At 43.1% G+C, this 23886-nt stretch overlaps 3 protein-coding genes across 4 annotated transcripts; 2 read left to right on the top strand and 1 right to left on the bottom strand.

The window, feature by feature from the left end:
• Positions 1-19: 19 nt before the first annotated feature.
• Positions 20-4542, top strand: inpp1 (inositol polyphosphate-1-phosphatase). Its single transcript, XM_053444495.1, has 6 exons — positions 20-200; positions 1336-1541; positions 1629-1689; positions 2184-2384; positions 2466-2640; positions 3374-4542. The coding sequence occupies exons 2-6, from the start codon at positions 1338-1340 to the stop codon at positions 3870-3872; spliced, it is 1140 nt and encodes a 379-aa protein (XP_053300470.1). The 5' UTR covers positions 20-200; positions 1336-1337; the 3' UTR covers positions 3873-4542.
• A 1625-nt stretch (positions 4543-6167) lies between these two features.
• Positions 6168-14836, bottom strand: dnajc14 (DnaJ (Hsp40) homolog, subfamily C, member 14). 2 transcript variants are annotated; one of them, XM_053444474.1, is made up of 7 exons: positions 14676-14836; positions 12046-13479; positions 11796-11902; positions 11379-11498; positions 10982-11142; positions 10743-10845; positions 6168-9421 (listed from the first exon to the last, which is right to left on the bottom strand). In XM_053444474.1, exons 2-7 carry the CDS (start codon positions 13255-13257, stop codon positions 9127-9129), a joined length of 1998 nt encoding a protein of 665 aa, XP_053300449.1. In that variant the 5' UTR covers positions 13258-13479; positions 14676-14836; the 3' UTR covers positions 6168-9126. The 2 variants fall into 2 exon arrangements, with proteins under 2 accessions (XP_053300449.1, XP_053300460.1); XM_053444485.1 differs by lacking the exon at positions 14676-14836 and adding an exon at positions 13903-14587.
• nab2 (NGFI-A binding protein 2 (EGR1 binding protein 2)) lies at positions 14106-23111 on the top strand. The gene is made up of 9 exons (XM_053444490.1): positions 14106-14622; positions 14784-15995; positions 16201-16299; positions 16605-17506; positions 17685-17818; positions 18611-18662; positions 18795-18909; positions 19034-19219; positions 21652-23111. The coding sequence occupies exons 4-9, from the start codon at positions 16616-16618 to the stop codon at positions 21747-21749; spliced, it is 1476 nt and encodes a 491-aa protein (XP_053300465.1). The 5' UTR covers positions 14106-14622; positions 14784-15995; positions 16201-16299; positions 16605-16615; the 3' UTR covers positions 21750-23111.
• The last annotated feature ends 775 nt before the right edge of the window (positions 23112-23886 follow it).

Here is a 23886-nt window from a genome sequence, read left to right as displayed (position 1 = left end):
CCCCCTCCTAGGAAACGCGCACTGACGTAGAGAAACCAGCGCAGACGGATTCTTGCTGTTTCAACCGAGCTCCCGGATACCTCCTGCTGTTCCCAGAAACTAGAAGTGCCCTGCCCCGGTCCTGCCGCATCAAGCTGCCCGTCTGAGGTGACTGCAGGGCGGCGAGCGGAGACACGGCTCCCGGGAGACGCGGTGTTTAGGTGAGAGCTCTCCGCCACTTTGCTCTCGGACGCGGACATTCCTTTGCTCCGCGGTGTATCCCGGTGCTAAGCTAAACATCTGGGACGTCACGAGCAGCGGAAGCACATCTGGCTGCAGTCAAGTGACCACACAGGAGCTAGTCCAGTCCACTGTGTTAGAAGTCTATTCATTTCACTGAGGCCTGTCTTTCCCGCAGTCTGTGTTTTAATCCCCTTAGAGGACACTGGCGTTTTTCTACAGTTGTATTAATGCGTTTTAGGTGTGTTCTGATTTCTCGTTTAGTCCCTCACACTCGTGTAATTGAGTCTAGCACACCTTTCAAATGGCGATCTGGACGTTGCAGTGTTATATGGCGGCACCATTTGACTTCAGCAGATACTGTGTGGTTCACTATGCAAAGAGCTGGAAACCACATCCCTGCCTCACGCTCTTGTCTTTTTTCAGATATGTCCTGTTTTCATTTCGAGGCTATAATTAACTCAGTGTGTGTAATGACTGGCCTCGTCTCTTCTCCGCTCCCCACAGGAGCAGGTTTTGAATAAACCCTCAAGTAGACCCAAAACAATTTAAATATCGATCTTTTGATTATAAGGATGAATAAATGTATAATTATTTCTTTTAAGTTTGAAGCCTGGTTTTTGCTCCTGGTTGAAGTTATTTGTTACTTATACACCTCTTTATACCTTTATTAATAATAATAGTTAAAACTGTGAAGAGCTTTGAGTGGTCATAAAGACTAGAAACGCTCCTTGTAACTGCAGGCCATTTAATATTGTGTATGGCTTTTATCATGCCTCACCAAAATTATGTTAATACCAGAGACAGGATGGCAACTCCTAACACAAAAATTAAGACTTCTAATCATTAACTGCAGTGGCCGTCGGAACCCTCAGGTCAAACGTATGTAAAACATCATTTTGGCCAGGCATAATAATGGTAAAAGGTGTTATAGTTTAAACTCTTCTTCATGAGCAAATAATTATAAAACCATGGATAAACAGCTAAACATGTTACAAATCTGAGGTAGATCCATTCTACATCCTAACTATGCTTTCACAATGTCTAAGCAATATATCAATATTGTTATATTGCTATTGCTGAAAGTCATATTGTGATTATTCTCTCTCGGCACAGGCATGGCTGAGCTGCTGAGGCTGTTGCTGCGCGTGGCTGAGAAAGCGGCGAACGTGGCTCGGGTGTGCAGGCAGGAAGCTCCGCTGTTCCAGCTCCTCGTGCAAGAGAAGACGGGAGATGACAAGAACAAGAAGTTCGTCCAGGACTTCAAGACGCTCGCCGACGTGGTGATCCAGGAGATGATCCGACACGATGTCGGCGCTCAGGTAGGAGAGGTCACTGAGTCAGTCTGGCTCTATGATGGAGGATGTACTGCTTTTTTAACCTCCTGTCATATCTGTTCTTCTGTGCAGTTTCCTGAAATGGCTGACTTCATTCATGGAGAGGAGTCCAACAAGTTTGAGAATGGGCTTGGTAATTATGCAATATTACACATAACAAATCGCATGTATGAAGCATGTGTTTGGGGTCAGTTAAGGTCATGTATTGGGATATTAACAGTGCCACGCAGCATCGTTTCCTGACATTTGAGAAGCTGGAACCAGAGAATCTTTAGCGGTGTTATTTTAGTTCTTAATGATATCGTGGTGACATGGGACAGATTCCTCAATAAGATGTGTTTGATCAAATTAAATGAACATACACAGAGAACATGGGTCCAGGTGTTGTTCCACCATAGGAGTTCTGACTCTCATTGTCTGAGGGTAGAAGTTAATAATAGTAGTAGTAGTATCACCTCACCTTCATAGAACTGTTAGAAAGGCTAAAAATACACTTGGGTTAATGATGAGGACCTAATCCTCAGAGTGTTAGAGTCATGTTACATGTGTGTCACAGCACGCGGCGCTCTGTGAACATTCAGTGATTTGTGTTAAAGAAATGAAGTATCACTGACTCTGTGTCTGCAGGAGAGAGCGTGATTGTCACGGTGTGCGGTACGGAGGAGGAGACCGCGGCGCTGCTGGCCACGGTGCTGGACGGCGACCGCACCGCGGCGTCTCTGCTTGCTCGAGCCATCCACCAAAACCCTGCGACCACTGACGCCAGCACAGACGCTCTGACGGTGCCCCTCAGCCCCTCTGAGCTCGGCATCTGGATCGACCCCATAGGTGAAGGGCTCGGCGCCGTGAATATTTCTAAGCATCTGATCTCACTGAGAACTGATCGTCTCTGTTTTCTTTTTAATTAAGATGCCACCAGTCAGTACATAGAGGGCCGAGAGGAGGTGCTGGAGGAGGGTCACCTCTTTCCTTCAGGTCTGCACTGTGCTCTGGTTCTGATCGGGGTTTACCTCCGGAGCACAGGCGAGCCCGTCATGGGAGTCATCAACCAGCCGTTCAACTACAAAGAGCCCTCAAATGGACGGTGGGTAAAAGACGATGCACATTGTGAAAGCACACAAAGGTGTAGGCGCCCTTCTTCTTGAAATGTAATTTAGATGCTACCTTAACTGACTTGGTAGGGACAGGTTAAGAATATTTCCTGAGCGAGTAAATACTCTTCAAACCTTGTGGTAAAATTCTCAAAAAGCAAAGGCTCCTCTAAACAATGAACTGAGGATTTGAAAATGAAGCCTGACGAAGATCAACAACACTGTTGGGCAGAAAGACAAAGCAAGATATGAAGGCAGGAAGGTTTATGTGATCATCTGTCTATTTTGTTTACTCATACTTTAAATATTGTTCACTTTCCGTCTTTGAGTCTGGATCTTTTTCTTCACCTCACGCAGCCAGTACTCGTCCTGCAAGTCTCCGTTTTTGCTTCCAGTCTTAAAACATTAGCGGATGAGTCTGACCAGGTATCCTACTTGTCAGAACAGTCCTTTAAATGTGGGGAGTGTTTAGAAGAGGAGGTGACTCACTCCCTGAGGAGCCTTATGAACAGCTACATGAAGAATTTGATGTTGGTGGATAGTTGATAGACATGTTTTTCCGGGGGGGGATCAGTGACTGGCTGCAGTGCTCCTGTCAAGTTCATCTTGTTGTCCGAGTGAAGGAATAAACTGTCAGTCATCTTCATTATCCTCCTGCATTTTGATCCGGGTCTCCTCTCTGAAGTGAAACGTTCTCACCTTTCCACTCCCTGCTTGTGTTGACAGCTGGAGCGGGAAACACTTCTGGGGCGTGTCCTGTGGCGACATTAACATCTGCTCGCTGTCGCGGCCCAAATGTGGATCAGAAAAGGGACGAGGCCTCTCAGCGGTGCTGAGCTCCAGTGAGAAGCAGGTGGTGAAGGAATCCTTGACTTCACTGTGCGGCCCTGAAAAGCTCATGTATGCCTCCGGAGCCGGCTACAAGATCCTGTGTGTCATCCAGGGCCTCGCTGACGTCTACGTCCTCTCAGAGGGCAGCACCTATAAGTGGGACTCCTGTGCTCCCCACGCCCTGCTCCGGGCCCTCGGAGGGGGAGTGGTGGACCTGAGTAAGAGTCTGCAGTCTGCCTCTAAAGCACAGGAGGGCCAGGCAGAACTGACCTATCACCAGTCTCAGACTGAATGTAAAGGAGCTGACCGCTGGGCCAACCAGGGAGGCCTGGTGGCGTATCGAGACTGTTCTCAGCTCCACAGCATCCTCACAGCTCTGAAAGGGAAGTTGTAAAGAGTGGATGTGATCATCAAACGCCGAAGCAGTTATTGTCACATATATGATCATATAAATGTTTTTCTATGATAGAGAAGAGGATTTCAGTGAAGGATGAAATATTTTAACTATAAGTAATACTCTCATTTTTAACCAGATATAAATATATATATGCAAGAGTATATTTTACTTCAGGTCTGGGCCAAATAATATCTGCAAATACTGTTTTATGAAAAAAGGAGGTCAGCCCCGTTTGGATGGAAAACATTTAACAGAAGAAAACTTGAATGAATCTAATTCCTTTTGAAACGATGCTGACATGATGTGGGACACAATGATTGGAAAGAAAAATGACCTGTGTTGTACAATAATTCTGTTTTTAAAGGGAATTAAACTTGTCAGTTCAACCAGGAGTGACTTCAGATGAAAAATCGTTTTGTCTTGCACAACTAGGAGAACCTGATGTGATATGAATGAGTCTATTTGGTGCTTAGAGCCCTCATGATGTCATCATGATTGACAGGGGTGAGGCTGGGCATAATGTTGAAAATCCCCCTGAGGTGTAGACACTGTTGGCGGGAATATGGAAAATCTAGTTTGGCTCATCCAAAAGAGAGTACACCAACATGCAGGAAGAGAAACATTAATGATCCAGTTCTGTCATTTAATAAAATCGACTGACTCTTCACTTTGGTATGTCGGTGTCAAATGTTTTGATCTGCATCCAAACAGGAAAAGGACAGAGTTTGGGAACCACTAATTGATGTCTTACCAGACTGGTTTAACATGGGACAATACAATAAGAGACACAAAGTTTAATTTACCAAAATCGGTTTCACTCCGATGAGCAACAAGTCACCACTCCATTACAGTGTGGTCCAGGAACTTCCTCTGAGCAGAGACAACAAACGGAACATGATTTGTGAATTGTGTAAAGCTTTGACCTGACATGTATTTATTAAACCTCTGCTACGCTTTGTAGCCATTTGTTTCCATGTCGCTTAAAGAGAAGTTGTCAGAGTTGGGAAAAACTAAAGTGCTCACTGCTGTACAGCTGAGGAACGCTTCACTGCCAGAGGTTAAAGGTACCGAGGAGTCACAGAGACCCTGCTCACATCTGCGAGCAATGATCAGCTCTGAGTCCGGTCTGAACCCTGAACTTACCCAAATGTGTCCCAAATGCATCCAGAGATCCGAACCCTCAGACCACATTCTGAGATGGTCAGGGACAGACATGCCCTCATTCCTTTCACTGTGTGAACACAAACATGTCCTGGGCGTGTTTGTGTTCACACAGGTCCTGAAGGACCGCCCACTCAGCTGACCTCTCTGACATGCTACAGTTTCACTATAAGTCAAACGTTGGTAGTTCGATCACCAGCACCTCCAGTCTGCTTTCAGAATTGAAATTGAATAAGACACTGAATCCTAATTTACTCCTGACAGCTGTGCTGACAGTGAACTAACAGTGTTTGTTAGAAAAACACTGGATAAATGGTCTATTTACTTGTTATAATAGGACAAACCTTTCTTCACAGCACAGCTGAAAGAGTTTCGTTCAACCCATCCTGATTCTCTCAATGCAACACAAACACAGTGACACCTCTAAACTCCAACTGGGTTAAAACAGTATAATTTGGTCTTCACAAAATGAAGTAACATATGTGATTATTTACATATGGAGCAGGAAAGTGACATGATCCAAGGAGCACAGATAAGAAGAGCTGAAAACTTTTGATGGGATTTATATATGAAATTATTTATTAGGATTAACCCCTTGAGATGTATCATCTCCTTTTCGAGAGGGTCCTCGGTACAGATAATAATATCAGGTCTGAAAAGGGCCCAAGACTCCCTGTGACAGGTCTGAGAGATTGTCTTGGATTTCATGCAGTCTAAATCTAAATTAAATATTTTCTATCTGATCTATAAAAGGCTATAATTAGTCAAGAGAGGGATAGAGACTTAAATCAGACATCGTGCAGGAATCTGCACCTCGCAGAAACAACACCTTGTAAGGAGTCGAGCGATTCACATGGCCTGCCCTCTCTCCTCGGCCATAGCCCCGTTAGTTAGAAGGTCAGAGAATGGAAAAGCCATATGAGGCAAAGCAGTGACACAGAGAGCCCTTTTCACATTCAGTGGGTTTAGAATAAAATGAAATATGAGGCTAATTTGAGGTATGGGACCTCTACAGGCTCACAGGCTGCTCTGAGTCAGACACCTGTAACATTTCCGTGACCCACGCTGTGTATGGTTGAATGATTTTTAACCTTGATCTGTGATGTTAAGTAACTGAGAAGAGAACAATCATTGTGCATATAGGAAATCATCTTTATTTTGAAAACCAGAGAAAGCGGGGGAACGAAACCCAACAGCGATATTTTGAAAACTGTTTGCCAGCCAGGGAACTCGCCACATTATTCCCTACTAAAAAACCCTGATGATTGTCAGATATTTTTTTTGCAATACTTCTGCATATTCTGTTTAAAAACCTGAAAAGAAAAAAAGAAATCTGTCGTGTTGGCTCTTCCTTTGACTTCTTGGACTTCGAACTGCTACCTTTAACATACAGCACTGTATATTCTCAAGTCAAGGTGGACATCTGGAAGCAAGTGTCCAGTTTTCCAAGACATGGGCAGACACAGTATATAGTGATCTTTACACAAGTTTAAAGGTGAAAAGGTGGATAAGAACTTAAGTCCTAAAAATTTTAGGGGAATCTGGAACAAATGCACCAAATTTGCGAAATCATTTTTTAAAAGATTTTTGTCTGTTTGATAATCTGAATTGAAGTCTGACATCTTGGAAATAGAATTTTTTATCTCTCATGGTCTTAGTTTGCCCCTGATCTGCCTTCAGACTATTAAATCGTTTTTTAATAGAATATTCTTAATACAGGACTGTTTTACTCTCAATCTGTGATACTAGAAACACTTGAGATTAAACTAACTCAATCCACGTCTGGGAAGCTGGCCGGATGTACAAAAGGAACAAAAATTGACTCATGAAGAAAAATGTGGTAAACGCAACGTCCTTCTTCAACGAACTCACACAATATCTGCAAGAAAGGCTCATCTTTTGAGGCGACCACCCAAACCCGCTAAAACAGTTCACATATTGGGGTTTCTCCAGAGTGGAAAATGAAGCGTCATGGTCGGATTAATCAAACGCACTCTTCCAAAACAAAAATCTCTAAACATCCATTTTCTACCAAAAAAGATCTCGGCGAGCTACACCTCCCACTCAGCTGCAGCTGGAGGAGTGTTCTGTTCAAAAACACCCTGGGATGTTAGTACAGGGGTGGATGTGCAAAATTAACACAAAAGAAAGAAAAACTGAACATGGTATATCTCATCAATTGTAAATATAAAAAAATAGCTTTTGTCAAATGTCTTGTATCACTACAGTCACATATCAGGTGTAAACAATAACAGCTCCTAAATTTACCTGTGATGAAGATTAAAGTGTCATTTCAAACCAAAACCAAAATACAACCCCTTATAAGTCAAGTGACCATGTTGTTACAAAAAGTAACACTGGGGAGATTAGGAGATAAATTGTGAGGGTTAGGATTAGATTTACGGTGAAAGTGTGACCTTGACATTTTGAAATCGGTGTTTAAACATGTCAACACACCATTTATAAGTCAGGAGGTTAATATTAATTATAAACTGCCAGAAGCCACTGAGAGTATATGAGCATGGAAACAAATCGTGTCTCAAAAATATTTAAAAAGCCTGAAATGTTTAACAACTTCATGAATCTATGCAGATTCTAAATATTGTTCTACTGCTGTATTTTACTGTGTAGCTCATGATCCAAAGTCTCTGTTTCGGATTTATATAAAGGCTACTTTGCCTCAATATTAGGAAATAAGCATGTCTGATATTAAATGAGATCACACATCTAAGACTCAGGTAGTGGTTACCTGTTGTATTAGTTGATGTTTTTAACAGGCTACCCAGTGGATCAACAGGGGGCAGTATACATCTGTTCTGTCAAGATTTCAAAATGTCAAGGCGTTACCAATTATGTTTTAAACACCATTAAATTCACTACTGCTGTTTGAACTGGACCTGTGCGGTGATTATAATCCTTATCTGGGTCTGAGACAATAAACATCAGGCAGATTCAACATGTTTAAATCAGTGGGTTTCAAAATAAATAAAGCCAAGTAAAATTTTCAGTCCATCATTTCCAGATTTAACATCTCGACAGCATCACAGGTTCATTTTCACATCATCTATGTTTTAAATGTAACCCTGAAAAACAGACCTAATGTTGTGAGTGTTCTCTCGTGATAGAGGTGATTCATATTCACATACAAATCAGCTCCAACATAACTTCTTCTGGATGAGTGGATACAGGTTGTGACCGTGACTCTGATCTTCATAAAGCAATAACATGTGTTTTAAAAACATTTAACCATTGGACCTGACCCAAATTTTTTATTTTCATTTCACCAAATGTCACCATAGAAAAATCTCTATTAAATGTTATGATAAATGAGTTTGAAGAGGATATTTTCTTGTTAAAAATAATAATAATGATGCCAAAATATGCTTGAACACTGGTTGTCCCAGGAGATTTTACTTCCATTGAGCCATTGATACCTAAAGTGTTTGCTGCCTGTGTGCCGCCTACCAGAGAAACGTATCACGTTCTCAAACTGCTGTTTTGTCAATTTAGTTAAGATATGTTGGAGTCCTTGTTGAAATATTCTGGGATCCACATGCCAGTAACGTTAGTAACACTGACACAGTGGTGTTGCTTTGCTCTTCCGCTTCTTCATGTCAGTTATTGTGATCCGTTTTTTTACAGTCCGACTCGGCAGTCTAAAGTTGATATATTAAACTAATCATATTGAAGATATAACACAACTGAGAGAACTGAAGTGTGTCAAAATGCAGGTGAGTAAATAATGCGTCGCAGGATTTGGCAGGAGATTATGAAAATGTTTGGTGACAGTATCCTGAAAAGGATTTCAATGCCAAGGCTACAGTTGTCTTAAAGACCAACAGAAAAATAAGATAAAATGAGAGGTAAAGCACCACCACTACCAAATCTTCAGCCCTCCTTCAATACTGTATTCAGTCCACACACACTCCTCTTCAGGATCCAGTCTCTTTCTCCTCTGGCTGATCCTTACCCACATTTATCTCCTTCAGTCCAGATCTTGGCATGCCAACAGGCAGGTGATAGACAAACATGGCCATTATTTATTGTGTCCCTGTGTTGCTTTATTGATACCATGAGGAGTGAACAGACTTCACCTCTGGAAGGGTTTCCGGACCTTCTTCCTCCTCCTGGGGGGTTTGCCGCCTTCAGCCCAAGTCTCGCTGGGCTCTGGCCGTGGACCCCCCGGTATATTGAAGCCTGTCTGGCCTGGGGGAGGAGAGAACGGCGGAACTCCAGCACCAGGTGGTGGATGAGGAGGGGGACCTGAGGGGAAGAAGCCCCCATTGGCAGCCATGTCATTAGGAGGTCCTCCTTTGAAGATGCGGTTGAAGAAGTCCTGCAAGTCAGCGGGATTGGTTGGACCTGTGGCGCTCTCCGAGGTCGTCCTGAAAGGAAAAGATGAAAAGTTCAGACATCTAGAGCTAAAGTTTAGAGATGCTCTTTTATGATTTAGACATCATGTTATAACTTCATATGAGCCCAGTAAATTACAGCCAAAGGCAAAGAAATTGGCTGTGAGATAATGATTATCACTTTGAACGTAAAATAAATCTTTATTAATAATACAAACTGTACAAGATTATTGTTGTGGGGGGGGGGGGCTCCTATGCTACACACAGCAGGAAGCTGTTTCAAATTAAACAATTTACAACACTGTGGTGGCTTCTGCAGTGTCCTAAGCCACTGTCAGCGGGGGGGATGCACTGAGAGGGACAGAAAAATAAACAAACTGGTTGGGAGAGCCAGCTCGGTCTTGGACTGCCCTCTGGATTCCACTGAGGAAGTGGGTAAGAGGAGGATGTTAGCAAAGCTGAATACCATCATGGACCTCTCACCCCCTACATGACACTGTGGGGGCCCTGAGCAGCCCCTTGAGCAGCAAACTGCTCCAACCACAGTGAAAGAGGGAACTCTTCTGAAGGCCCTCCATTCCCACTGCTGTCAGACTCTACAACACCATCCAGAATGACAAATAAAATACTACACTGGTTTTTCTCATGTCACTGTACTAATTCTAATGGAAAATGTCAATTTGCACACGAGTTTCCTCTGCACATGACCTGTATTATACCATTTATTGTGAGTTCTCACCAATCTATATTTATACCAGCATACCTTTCTATATTCATACTATAACTACATACTATTGTGAATTTATACCTATATATTTGTATACAACTTTCTACACTTGTACTATATAAAGAATACTGTTATACAATATTACAAATGTAACCTTTATTAACTTGCACACATATGGACACGTCTATCAAAATGTCTACTTATACTTAAGTACAACACAGTTTTTACATGCTTGTGCAATCATCCTGTGCCACTGCACTTTACTCAATAACATTTCAAACCACTTCTTCAATGAAAGGTGTATTTTATTTACATATTCTCTTTTTATTCACTTGTCTACCTCATACTGGCCTGCCTGCTGCTGTAACAACTGAATTTCCCCAGTGTGTGGATTAATAAAGTTTTATCTAATCTTATCTTACATTAATTTTTCCCAGTGGAAGGAGGGATTTTGGCAGAGGGTTGAGGAAAATTTCAAAATGAAGTTGATACACCTACATGTTTGCATGTTAACATCTTAAAAGAAAGGTAGGAGGAGAAGAGGGAGAGGAGGAGGTGGAATAGAACCACTCCTAAGTCCCCATTAACATTAAATTTTAGCCACGTGTTTCACCCGAGGGCACATACCTGTGTCGTGTGGCGCTGCTGTTGTTCTTTGAACCAAAGGAGATGTGATAGGGCACACGGTGAGTGTCAGGAGAAATGACTATTCTTTGACAACCTGCCCACTCTGAAACATGAGAGATAGAAAACGTATATACTCAAAGAAATGCTTGACCTTGTAGAGGCATCAAAAGGGACACATACTGAAAATACTGCACGTGAGCTCAGGACACATGATCTGTACATAAAATCCTGATGATCACCTGTTATATCATAGACCTTGCAGTCCATACAGGCAAAGTATGTTATGCGAAGGCCCAACATGCTCGACTCGGCCCAAAGGTCCCCCTCCTCTGCGCTATGGCAACGATTGCATTCAGCACAGAACCGGGCCTCCGTCACTTCACGATCCATCTCGAACCGCCTGTGTGCACGCACACACGCACACGCACACACACACACACACACACACACACACACACACACACACACACACACACACACACACACACACACGTCATGAAGGAAACAACTGTGGCGAAAAGTCTGCTGCACATTACATGATTCAGCTGTGTCACACACAAAGTTTAACAGAGGAGATGATTAAGCCGCGGTTACAGATTATGTGATATATATAATATATGATGTGCAGAGACGTACTTGTGTTTGCCTTCACACTTGGTGCACATCATGGTGTTCATGGCTTCCTTCAGGTCATCCTGCAGTTTAGTGAGAAAGTCGTTCATGGACTTGGAGAGCTCAGTTGCTGCCATGCGTTTCCTGTGTGGGAATTAAACAGACCGGTCAGTGCTTTGCTACATTACAGGCTGGTGACGTTTATTTTAATTATCGCTATTTCACTTTGAAATTTAAAGTGCAGGAGAATTTCTTGAAACCAAAGGAGAATATACAAGTAATGCGAAAGATGTGATGACAATTCACTATACAGTAGATAACAAGAAGATGATAGTGATCTATTCTATCGACATTAAAACTGTACGGGAAATATTTTTTTATTATTTCCAAAGATCTGTTTTTATTTTGCTTCTATAATGACAACTTTTTCAGCATACTCACAACTCATACTCTCGTCGTGTCTCTTGGTTACTGACAATATCCCAGGCAGCCCTCAATACTTTGAACGCCTCTCCAGCTCGTGGGTGTTTATTTTTGTCTGGATGGACCTGAAAGAGAAAGGGCAGAGGAAAAGGTTGCATGAGTAAAGAAAAACTTTCAGCCTCAGATGCAGTTTATTAGTCATTATTTCAGACATTCAACCATAACATTTGAAACTTTTCACTCAGCCACAGGTAGTTCGCACACACACCTGGACAGCCAGCTGTCTGTAGGCCTTCTTCAGCTCAGCCTCAGAAGCGTGTACCTCCACACCGAGCACTGTAAAGGGGTCAAGCTCATTCTCCGGTATCTCGGCCAAGGCCAGCAGTCTATCCAGCTCCTGGCCCGACTGGCCCCTCCCTGCTCTGCCAGGTGACTCATGTGTGGATGGTGGTGCATGGGCGTCTCTCTTGAACCATCTCTGAACTCTCTCCAGCAGGGAAACAACCCGCTTCCAAAACCTTGACTCCTGAAAAGATGTCCAGTAGCGCTTTCCCCGCTCTCCACCAAGTCGGACCACCAGACCCTTTGCCCACTGGGACCCGAGAATAGCCAAAGCACAGAAAAGTCTGAAACAAGATAAGGCAGCTGTCTTTACCCACTTCACCGACCTGACAATTTTATCCATCACGTCTACTCCTGTGCATTTAGTCCATTTCAAAATCCGACTGGCATCCGCCTTCATCCCGTGTATATCTGTGATCTTTGAAAGAAGCTGCAGTCCAAAGTTATAAAGTTTCACTCCTACAGCCTCCACACAGACTCCACAATTGTGAGTTAATGTGACAATAATCTCAATCATCATGTGGACACAGGAGATGCACCAGAAGCTGAGAGACTCTGACAGCATTTCCTTAAAAGCTAAGATGAGCTGGTTGCCTGTCCGCCTGCGGCTCCGGTTCTGCTGATGGTGGTGGTGACGTCTGCGGGTCTGCTTGTGCCGGCCACCGCTGGATATAACATTGCTTTTTTGAAAAGAGGCAAAAGCACTTTGACTGCTCTGCTCTGAAAATGAACCACTGCTCTTCAGTTTGCATCTCCGTCCTCCTCCCAGGCTCCTCCAGCCAGACTCTCCATTCATGTGCTGCTCCTTCTCTATATCGTCTTCCTCTTGAACCTGTGAGTTTTCAAGATCTGTAGCGCCGTCATGCTCTAACCAGTCCGAAGCCTGCTCAGTGTCCTCTTTGGCCGCTGCAGATCCACAATACTCTGCTTCATCAATTCCGAAGTCTTGTGGGGTGGCTGGGTTTGGGGTGTCCTGAGATTTGAAACTGGCGGTTGTGTTATCCTGCTCGCAGTCATCATCAGTCTCTCTGTCCTCACACTGACTAGATTTGGTCACTAAGGTGGATTCACCTATAGGGATGTCCTCGTCAGTGTCTGTAACTCCATCCATCTCCTTCTCAGTTGCCTCCCACTCCATGTCCCTTACAGCTGTTTGACTGAAGCGCTGTAAAACTGGAAACTCATGGAAGGTGATATCCTCGATCCATAATCTGTGGCAACGTTTCCCCAGACTCTCATGAAAAATGGAGACTGGGGGCTTCTTGGAGCCAGTCTCAGGTCCACCATATCAGCAGCCACTTCCAGGGTTTCAGGAGGCTTTTAAACGCCACACAGCTTACATCATGCATCAGGCTGCGTCCTGTAAACAGAATGAGATAAAGTTATTTTTATCACAGTGAACAAACATGACAGATTTTATCCGTATCACTAACCACTAAAGAGCAATTCATTTGAAATTAGGAGTGAGGTTTTTAAATTCGATTGATAGAAAGTTTAAGTATCCATTTTTATAGTTGATTCATAATTGAACTTAATTACCAATCAAAACAATCAAATATTCTCTGAGGTCAGCTTCTCCAATGTTATGAATTTCTCTACATTGTAAAGTCATGCTGGCTCAGAAGTGCAGATCAGTCAAAACAAGACATTTGAAGACGTTACACTGGGGGTCTGCTGATGTAATCATGCTAATGTCGAAGTGTACTTTATAATAAAGGCAGGATTTCGAAGGGGGAAAGGGCAACTAAGGCTGAAATTCGCTGCTGCTACACAGAAATATTACCATTATTATGAAATCAGTTCACGGCTGTGTGACGTGGAGGCTTCTCTTCACATATGAAACATGCTGTTCAGTTTAGAAAGAGTTGATCCTGAATAAACTCAGGACGAATGAGCCCTGACACGTAGCGGCACCGCCACATCTGTCCAAACCTTGTAGAAGTTGATCTACACGCGTAGACACCGCAGATGGTATTAAATTACGCTGCTTGGAGGTTTGCTAATTCAGTTAGCCGAGGAGAAACACGGTGTAGCTACAGCAAATAAACACGAGCAGCGATAACAATCCTCGGACCCTTCAGAGACGATACGGGGTAAAGGATGAATTAATCACAACACGGTGCCGCCGGTCTGACAAACCTCGTGTCAGTAAAACTGTGAAAACAACCGCAGTAGATGTTTAGCAGGCAGCTACTGTTAGCAGGTAGCTTCACTGCTAGCACGAGAGGAGGCAAGCGGCCAGCTGAACGACACACAGGGGCTAAAATTAGCTTACATCTGGCTGCCTAACCTGACAGCGTCTAACTCCACTAAATAAAGACATCGAATGAGGTTAAAACGACAGCACAGCAGCGACCTGTCAACGCCTGTAGGAAGTTAGCAGCCAAACGAGCAGCTAACTGTTAGCTACGAGCCGAAGAACGAGTCGGACGAGCCAATATCTACGACAGACTCCTCCTGTGGCTCTGACGGGTAACATGAGGCATGTTTATAACACCAGCAGGTAGGAACAGTATTATTCATTATGCATTCAAACAAACTGGATGTCACATATACCTCAGATAACTGTGTAACCTTGTTTGTTCACACACAGCCAAGAGTCGCTGATGTTTTCTTTTTTTCTTTTTTTTTAACCACTTCTTCTTCTGCTGCTCCTTTTCCTAGTTCTTCCTCCTCCACCTTACGCTTCTTCGGCCATTTCTCCAAGTGACGGAACAGTGGAGGAGCTCTACTGCCACCTGTTGCTTTGGAAATTAACATTGATAGATAGATAGACAGAGACAGACAGACAGACAGACAGACTGACTGATACTTATGCCTACATGAACACTTTATTTTAGAATTAACAAATTAAATTAAATTAAATTAAATTTATCCTGCGCAGTCCGCTTCTGCGCAGGAGGTAAATAATTTTTATTAAAAAAAAACGTATAAGAACAAAAAGCCTATTAATTTGCCAGAATTTTTTTTTTTTATAATAACCAGGATTGCTCAACCCCTTGAAAGTACCAACTATAAAATACAATTTCTAACATTTCTAGGACTGCAAGGCAGCACTCAGCGGGCCTGAGCACATGCATTTTGAAGCCCTGGTACAAGTACCCGTACTCTATGCAAAAATGTGGAATATAAAAGAAAGAAAACATCAGCGACTCTTGGCTGTGCCATTTGGCTATATTGCCAAATGGCCACTAAATGCTAAATAGTAGGCTTCCTGTTGCGTTTTTCAATCTGGGTGAGGTGAGGGGTATTCAGCTGCATCATACAACTTCACCACTAGATGTCACTAAATTCTACACAGTGGACCTTTACATTTTACAAAGAAGAAAAACACATGCACTGACAAAGTGATGGAGTTTCACCTGAACTCTCAGAATAATTTACGACCACCCACTTCCCATATAAATAACACACAAAAAAAGAAACACCGTTTGGTAGAATCCACATCTGTCACATCTGTACTCGCACTCTGAACAGGCCTAAAGCTCTCTGTCGCTGTGCTGACTTCTGTGGGGGTCTGTGATATGGCACAACTCTGGGAACCCCCCTTAAAAAAAAGCTCCTGCATATAACAGACTGATCTTGAAGACAAAGCGGGTTAATTCTAAGCCCCCACCACCGCCACCCACATTCTCCAATTTGAAAGCCGCCTCTCTACCGGGAGAGGAAGGCTCTTTTTCGGTCAGATGGCGTGCTGCAGTCCGCCCCCGTCATTCTCCAGCCCACACAGACAGCAAAAAGGCAGCCAGCGACCAATACGGTGCGCCGGAGGAGGATTTCTGCCAGTGATTTCAGACGAGCCACGATACGCAAAGGGGGATTTACTACGCCAATCTGAGCCGGGGAAGCTTGCAGCGATAGCCTATAGGTACCAGGGTAAGAGACGACACTGATACTGACTGATATGTCTTTAAAAGAGTGTTAACCGCGAACATCTGGCGCCCAGTCCATGTTTTTGTGTTATCTGAACTGGAGCGAATCATCCAAGTGTTTCTACTCTATAATCTAAACGTAACGTGGGTTTGTGTGACTGATGAAGTGGCATTAGTTTAAACGTCTTTGTGTGCTCTATGTTTATCAGTTTTGGGTCGGACAGTATCGACCTGTGACATCTGTTGGAGAGACACCTTTGCGTAATTACGCCTGTGTCCTCTCTGCGCATCGACCCGGCCTGGATAAGGTAAGAATTCTTATGATATAAGAATAAAATGGTTAAACTATTATAATTCTGCAAATTAATTTAGGCTTATAAGGGCTTAAATAAATAAAAAAGGTGTTTACAAAGGTGAAAATAGTTTTTAACCTATGTGAAGGACGATATTCTGCTCCAAAGTATGCATGTCTATTGTTATGAATGCTCCATCAAGCTTGAAGAAATTTAAAAACAGTTATATGTTATTAGGTGGAGCGCACATGGCAAATATTTCATTCAAAATAACTTGTTCACGTTCACATCTTTCCTCTCTCCTGCCCCAAACTTTCCAGTGCTGTGTGCCATGTCTCTGCCACGCACACTTGGGGAGCTGCAGCTCTATCGGGTGCTACAGAGGGCCAACCTACTGGCTTATTATGAAACCTTCATCCAGCAGGGCGGTGACGACGTCCAGCAGCTCTGTGAGGCCGCAGAGGAGGAGTTCCTGGAGATCATGGCCTTAGTTGGCATGGCCACCAAGCCGCTGCATGTGCGTAGGCTGCAGAAGGCCCTCCGAGACTGGGCGGCTAACCCTGCCCTCTTCAACCAGCCTGTCGCTAATGTTCCCCTCGGGGGCATCCCTCTGTTCAAAGTGGACGGAACGGGCTCAGGTGGATCCAGGAAGTCTGTGAGCAACGGCCAGCCCGGGTCACCATGTGAGAGGGAGGATCGGGCATGTCTTACCCCAATGCACAGTGGGAGTCCCAGAAGCCCCTGCTCCCAGGCCTCCCCACAGCCACCAGACTTACACTACAGGGAAAAACTGTCACCCATGGACCCGCACTGGCTCAGCCCAGAGCCAGATGGAAACTGTTCAGCATCTGGATTTGAGGAGGAGCCGCCCAGCCCACCTATGCTGTCAACGTTTCCCCCTGGTCCCTCCACATCTCCCAGTCCCTCTGCTTCGGTCGCCCCTACAGCCCTGTCAGCCTGGCCCGGAGGACAGCTGGACGGGGAGACGGCGAGGGCAGTGGTGGAGAGCGTGGATAGGCTCCTAAGGACCATGCCAAGGTCAGATCACACAGAGGTGAAGACACTGCTTAGGATGAACAAGAAGTTGGCAAAGACTGTGGGGCACATCTACAAAATGGGGTCCCAGGACGTGAACAAGGAAGAGGAGATCCGGAAGTACAGTCTCATTTATGGACGCTTCGACTCCAAGAGGAGAGAAGGCAAGCAGCTCACACATCATGAGGTAATGAGCATCAAAAACCAGAGCTGAGAATCAACATCATGTTTCCTATACCTATGGCTTAATATACTTCAAAGTTTACTCAAATGGAGCGTGACACATTTGAAACAAAGATAATCATTTTGTCTGGATGTGATTTCCACAGTCTCCATCCTTCTTTCACTCACTGCTTCTCCTCTAGTTGATCATCAATGAAGCTGCAGCCCAGTTCTGTATGCGCGACAATGCCCTTCTGCTGAGACGAGTGGAGCTCTTTTCATTGGCTCGGCAGGTGGCGAGAAAATGTGCCTACACCTCCACTCTGAAGCATGCAAGGTATGATGCTGCATGAAGAGAGGAGATGTCAGTTCGTATTTGACTGAGTGTTGGCTGGTCCTTAATGCTGAGAGAGAATCAGGATTATATATTTACTGATCGATAATTGTAAAATGTTCAAGGCAAAGTAACATGATGTAGCCCTAAATGGAGAATTGGTTAAAAGTCCATTGTGTTGGTCGTATATTGTACATGCAACAGGTTTTCGTGAGTCTCACTGAGGTCTTTATTTTCAGAGTGAACCTGGTTCAGATCAGCAGGAATAGATTTTGACCTATGTTGTGTTGATTCAATGAGCACACACACACAGAGACATACACACACACACAGAGACACACACACACACACACACACACACACACACAACAAACCTTTGTGTTTGTTAATGTTTACAAATACTTATTCACACATCTTTATGAAATTAAATACCAGCATAAAACAGACCTACGTTTTTTTGTATTTGGTATTATGAGAGGAAATCAGTTTTAAGATTTAAAATGTCCCTTTCCCTGAGATTATAATTTGATGGGAACTTAATTCCAGCGATTATGTTATAATTTTAAAAGTTATTGAATTGAAAGAACCATGAAGAAATTTATAAAATAAATAAAATATCCTCATTACAACTTTGCGTTCAAATACATATTTTATTCACTTGTGAGTGAATCATTATTTCACTCTCATTGATCCACTCATTATGTTTCTCTGGACATTTAGTTTACATGTCAGTTTGTTTCCAAGGTCTAGCATGACCCTTCACATTCAAATGGTTTGGTTGTTTTCCTCCTGCAGGACAAACGCAGATGAGAACAGTGTGGTGCCACAGAAGAGAGCAAGACAGGAGGTGAGTCTTTAGATCCACCACCAGTCAACGTCACTCAGTGAATCTGGTTCACGGTGAAATTACAGGTGCTACGTAGTTTAAACGTTAATGTCACTTGTCAGAAGTGGTTCAATTAACAGTTATGTGTTTTAGGTAATGGTGCCGGAGTGTGTCTCATCACTTCTCGGAGTGGAGAGCTCGGAGGCCTTGACCCAGAGAGCAGACGATGACAGTTTATCTGCAGAGAGCCTCGACAGTGTATCACATGGTAAAGACCTCAGCTATTCAGTGTGTTTACTCTAAACCGTCTTCTACTCCAGTGATCCTTCCTGTTTCTATAATAATTCTTGTTGGAAGGCAGAATTCACACCCAGATCTGTATGTCCTGTTAGACATGGGCTCACAGTGCAACCAGTCTCCTTCCCCTCGTCCCCACACCGACACGTCCAACCCCGCCAGCTGGAGTCGCCACCTCATACAGCAGACACTAATGGACGAGGGGCTGCGATTGGCTCGGATGGTGTCTCATGATCGAGCTGGCAAGATCAGCCTAGGGTCAGAAGGGACTCGCTCCTCAGGTGACTTTTTAAATAATGACTCAAATATATTGTGTGTTTTATAATGGACATAGAATAAAATTATTTATTTTCAATGTTTGATCATATTTGTGCTTGTTAAAGGAATCATTTGAGATTCTTTAGAATCACTGTACATGCCTTGAGTTAGATGAGGTATGAAGTATCCACTGGAGGGCTTTTAGTTTAGATTAGCTCAGGGTCTGGATGAAGGTGGAAAAAAGATAATGTGAACCGTCCAAAAGTCAAAATCCTGCACCCAAATCTCCCTTATGTTACATTTTGTTAAATTCCTAAAAAAAACTAGGTAATGACACTTCAGTATTTTACGATTGGGGGGGGGGGGGGGGGGGGGTAACGTGTTGGACTTCTTGCTTGGGAGACGTTTTACACTGCTGTCTGAGCAGACATGAGATTTGTAAATTTGTGATTTTTAAAGACGCTGCAAGAAAGTAAAAACTAAAACATTCCCAAAATAACAAATAATTTCTTTAAGTTGTAAATGGAGGGAGAATTCAAAGAGACGAGAGTCGATGTCGGGATCAAATCAAAAACGACATAGAGTCTCCCAAACCGCCTCCTAACAATGAATATTTTATAGCTTTACAGCTTGAACTCTAATGAGTCACATTCTCTCTGAGGTGACGCCTCCCACTACACACAGCTGAACTTCACCAGACTGTAAATTAGAGAGGATAGAAGTTAGAGGGGAAACAGAAGGAGGTGGAGAGTGATATAGGACAAAAGCGAGAACGGGAGGGTAAAGAGAGAGAGAAAGAGGAGAGGGGGGTGGTGTTACACTGTTATAGCACTCCTTTAATACTCTGTTATACTGTAGCCTTTGTCTGATGCATCATAGCTCCTCACGAGAAATAGAAAAAAAGATCTGGGCAAGTTAGCGGTTCCGGGCTGCGAGAGCCAGTCGAAGAGATGAAGCGAGGAGAAGCCAGCAAAGACATGAGGAGGCAGAGGAGGAGGTGATGGTGGTGGGGGGGGGGGATAGGAAGTACTCTGTGGGCGGCAGAATCGGGCCCCCCTCCTTTCTCTCGGCAGCGGCTGACGTCAGAGTGTGTTTGGTGCGTGGGCTGGAGGGCGGGATGGATGGGGCGTGGGGGCGAAGGAGTGGGAGGTAATTGGAGGGGCGTTGCATTGACTCACCAAGCGACAGTGTGCAAAAATAAAAACCTGTGGGCAGTGAAATGGCACAGTCTTTTTTTTTCTTACATCTTCTCCCTCCACCAAAAGAACTGCGGCAATAACAACAAAAAAAAGAAACGACATACGTTTCATCTCTGACGTCGATCTCCCTCTCACTGTGTTTTTTCTCCCTCTTTCCTTTACGTCTGTCTCTCTCATCAGTCAGAACTTTCTCTCACTTCCTGTTGACGTCACTGTTTTTGATCTTCCGTTGTTTATCTGCAGATCGTCTCTCACACATGACGTCTCATTCATTCTAACCACGGCTACAGAACCTTTAATCCAGTACATTGAAATACTTATTTATTTATAAATTACTGGATATGTGTAGAGACATTATGTTGTATTGAAAATGTGTTACTATATGCTCATTATTATCATATAACTGCATTCTGTTAAAACACGTGGAGACTGTGCTGAATCAGCAAATGAATAAATGAATAGTCAACAAATTAATATTGTTCGACTCATAAACACACTGGGTCCAAATTAATGTTCTCACCCCCATCTGCGGGTTTATTGGTTGGTTGTTTGTGATAACCATAAAACTTGGGGGGAGGATGTTGTATAGGTCCGGAAAGAACCGATTCATCTTTGGTTTGGATCAGGATCAGGGGGCGGATCCAGTCATGTTATTTCACTTCCTTGAACATTGCGAGATCGGGCGTTTTTCAACATGTTCACCGTTTACCTGGAAAATAGTTAATGGATCTTGATAAAAAAAGAATCATCTGCCATTTTTAGATGACTGGTATCTCTGAGTGTTTGAAAATTGGTGCAGCTTGATTAACCCTCTTGTTAACTGGATTCAATGACTTTATCACGACCTGATCACCAACCAATAATCATTTAGTCATCTGCAATACTGGCCACTTAATGTTACAGCCTGGTCTGGTCATAAAAATCATGTTGACTCCATGTTGGAGATGTTCTTGTTGAATTCTACTAACTGTTATTCAAAGATTAAAACATTGGTTTTATCTTGATTACTGTGACTCTTACCTTTATCACCCTGCGCCTTCAACAACAGTAAACACATTTAAAAATAATTTGTAGAGACACATTTATTTATTGATTTTGATCATGTTAATAGACAATACTCTGAATTTTAGGGTTTCACAGATTTCCCCGTTGTCGGATAATTAGTTCTCAGTGCTTTTTGTCAATGGCTCTCTATCTAGTGCTGGTCCTTTAAGTAGCTCCAATAAGCTCATGTCAAACTTCATATCTCTCCACAGACCATGACAGTAAAGTGGAGAAGCGGGGCTCATTAACAGCGTGCAGGAGCAGTAGCCCCTGCATCACCAGAGACAACTCCAATCACCGAGGGAAATGAAAAGTGCTCCGAGGTTATCAGCGAACTCGATGTGCTCAGGCCCAACGCTGAACTCCACTCAGACTGCTGCACAGGCTGTTACCAAGCAGGTTTCCTCCACATGTACTTCACTGACATCACAAGCATCTGAGTGACTCTAAAGTCTTTACAGTTCATGTCCGAATTTACCAGCGACTAAACTCATCAACCTGCAGTGACTTCTAAATGCTGTGGATAAGGTTAAAAAAACGTTTACTTTCATTGAGTAAATATGCAGAGGGGTCATTTTTTTGTTTTCTTTTTCAAATACATGGACTTTAAGACCTGCAGATTTGATCTAATAGTAAAAAAAATGTAATAATTGTTCTTCAATGAATCAAACTGTTTTGAGCTGTGCTGTAAAATTCACCTGTTTCAGATGAGATGGGCTCGGCACAGCAGGGGGCACTGCAACTTTGGAAATGGACTCTCTGAACTTAATCCGGCCTGAGTGAAAATGTAGTAGCATGGAGGGAATTTACAGTCTCAGCCCGTAATATAATAACAAGACAAAGACTACAATCTCTGCAGCTCATCCCCCTCAGGAAACAAGCAGATTTGCTGGTTTTTAACTGACGTCGACTTGGTAGATCAGAGAACAGTGTTCCTTCACAATCAAAGATAATCTATGTAGAGGAAGTAGGGAAACAGTGGGCGGTTGAGACACAAATTGATCGACATTTTTCAATCCTGCTGTTGGTTCAGATGCCTCTTATCCTTTTTACTGCATCATCTAGTCACCTGTCAGATCAGAAGAGGCACCCTGAGATCTATATATACACACACAGTATATATGAAGCCACAAGCCTCCATTTTCTCCCTCACATCCTTCTTTACTGGATTTTTTCCACAGACGACCAAATACTTTTGCACAAAACAAAGCAATCAACACTTCTCTTTGAGGCATTTCATTACTTTAAATGATTTGTAAAATGTACTGAGAAAACATTTTCTAAAGTCAGCGGCATTTAAAAAGAATAAAGACACTTTATTGATTTCCAGGGGATTGATTTTCACTCTTCTCTTTAAACCCTGGAGTGAAGTTTCAGATGCACGGAGCAGCAGGCCTCAGCATTTTGCTCACTTTTGATCCAGCAGCACCTGTAATTCATTTCAGCCGACTGGCTCTTATAAGGAAGAGTTAAAATGGGCTTAAACAAGGCAAATATTGATAATTGATGAAAAAGGATTTTGTACCCTCCACCACAGATATGTCAGTGAAGTAACTTGCTGTGAATCTGTTTCACCTGTCTGTCTGCTGAGCATTAGTGACCTCAGTTTATTATGTTGCAAACAGATAATTTATTTTGTTACATCTCAATAAATGTTATTTTATTGCTTAAAGCGTCCTACCCTGTTTTCAACAATGAATGGTGGTTTTATATTTTTTCTCCTCTGGTGTTCAGAGAGGCTGCGTCACACAGCCAGCAACACCTCATCTTGTTTGTTGGCTCTGCAGTGAGCCTCCATGCTGGTATGACTCACCTGTACCAGTGATGTCACCAACTCATTCACACACACGCTCACGCAGACACACACATGATTTGGACACATCATGGCCATGAAGACACACAAGCCAAACATCCGATAACCCTGAAAATATCAGCTTTAGAGTTTTATAACCACACCGATTTTTAGTTTATTTCACTGTAGTTGTTACACAGAATGATAAAGGTTAGTATATGACATGGTTTCATATTAAAGATTATTTACATGAAATATTTAATAAAATATTGCTATAATGAGCCATGGTTCGAGTTATAGACTTTGCTCCAGAATGTAATTTTACTGAACGATTATTTACTTGAACGCCACCAATTCATGACACACATTCATGATCCCCAGGAGCTGATTTGTGAACAAATATTCCACCTGCTAAATGTTTCTGACTTTATACAAGAGCAATTACATGTGAATTGGTTCTTTATTGTGATGATGAGAGCAGCGTGTGGCTGCAAACGATAGGAGGCGTTGTCATCAATCAGCTGTCAGCGCCATTAATAAGGGAGTTAAATGTCTGAGTCTATTCTCAGCTCAGGTTCTTTCCTCTGCAACACAGAGCCGAGCAGCAGACAGCTGATTGGTTCAAAGCAAATATTTAAAAAGCACTTTTCTGGCA

Source organism: Pleuronectes platessa, chromosome 2 (genome assembly GCF_947347685.1).
Source record: "Pleuronectes platessa chromosome 2, fPlePla1.1, whole genome shotgun sequence".
Classification (NCBI taxonomy): domain Eukaryota; kingdom Metazoa; phylum Chordata; class Actinopteri; order Pleuronectiformes; family Pleuronectidae; genus Pleuronectes; species Pleuronectes platessa.
Note: the sequence above shows the minus strand (reverse complement) of the source record. Positions and strands in the feature narration are given on the sequence as shown.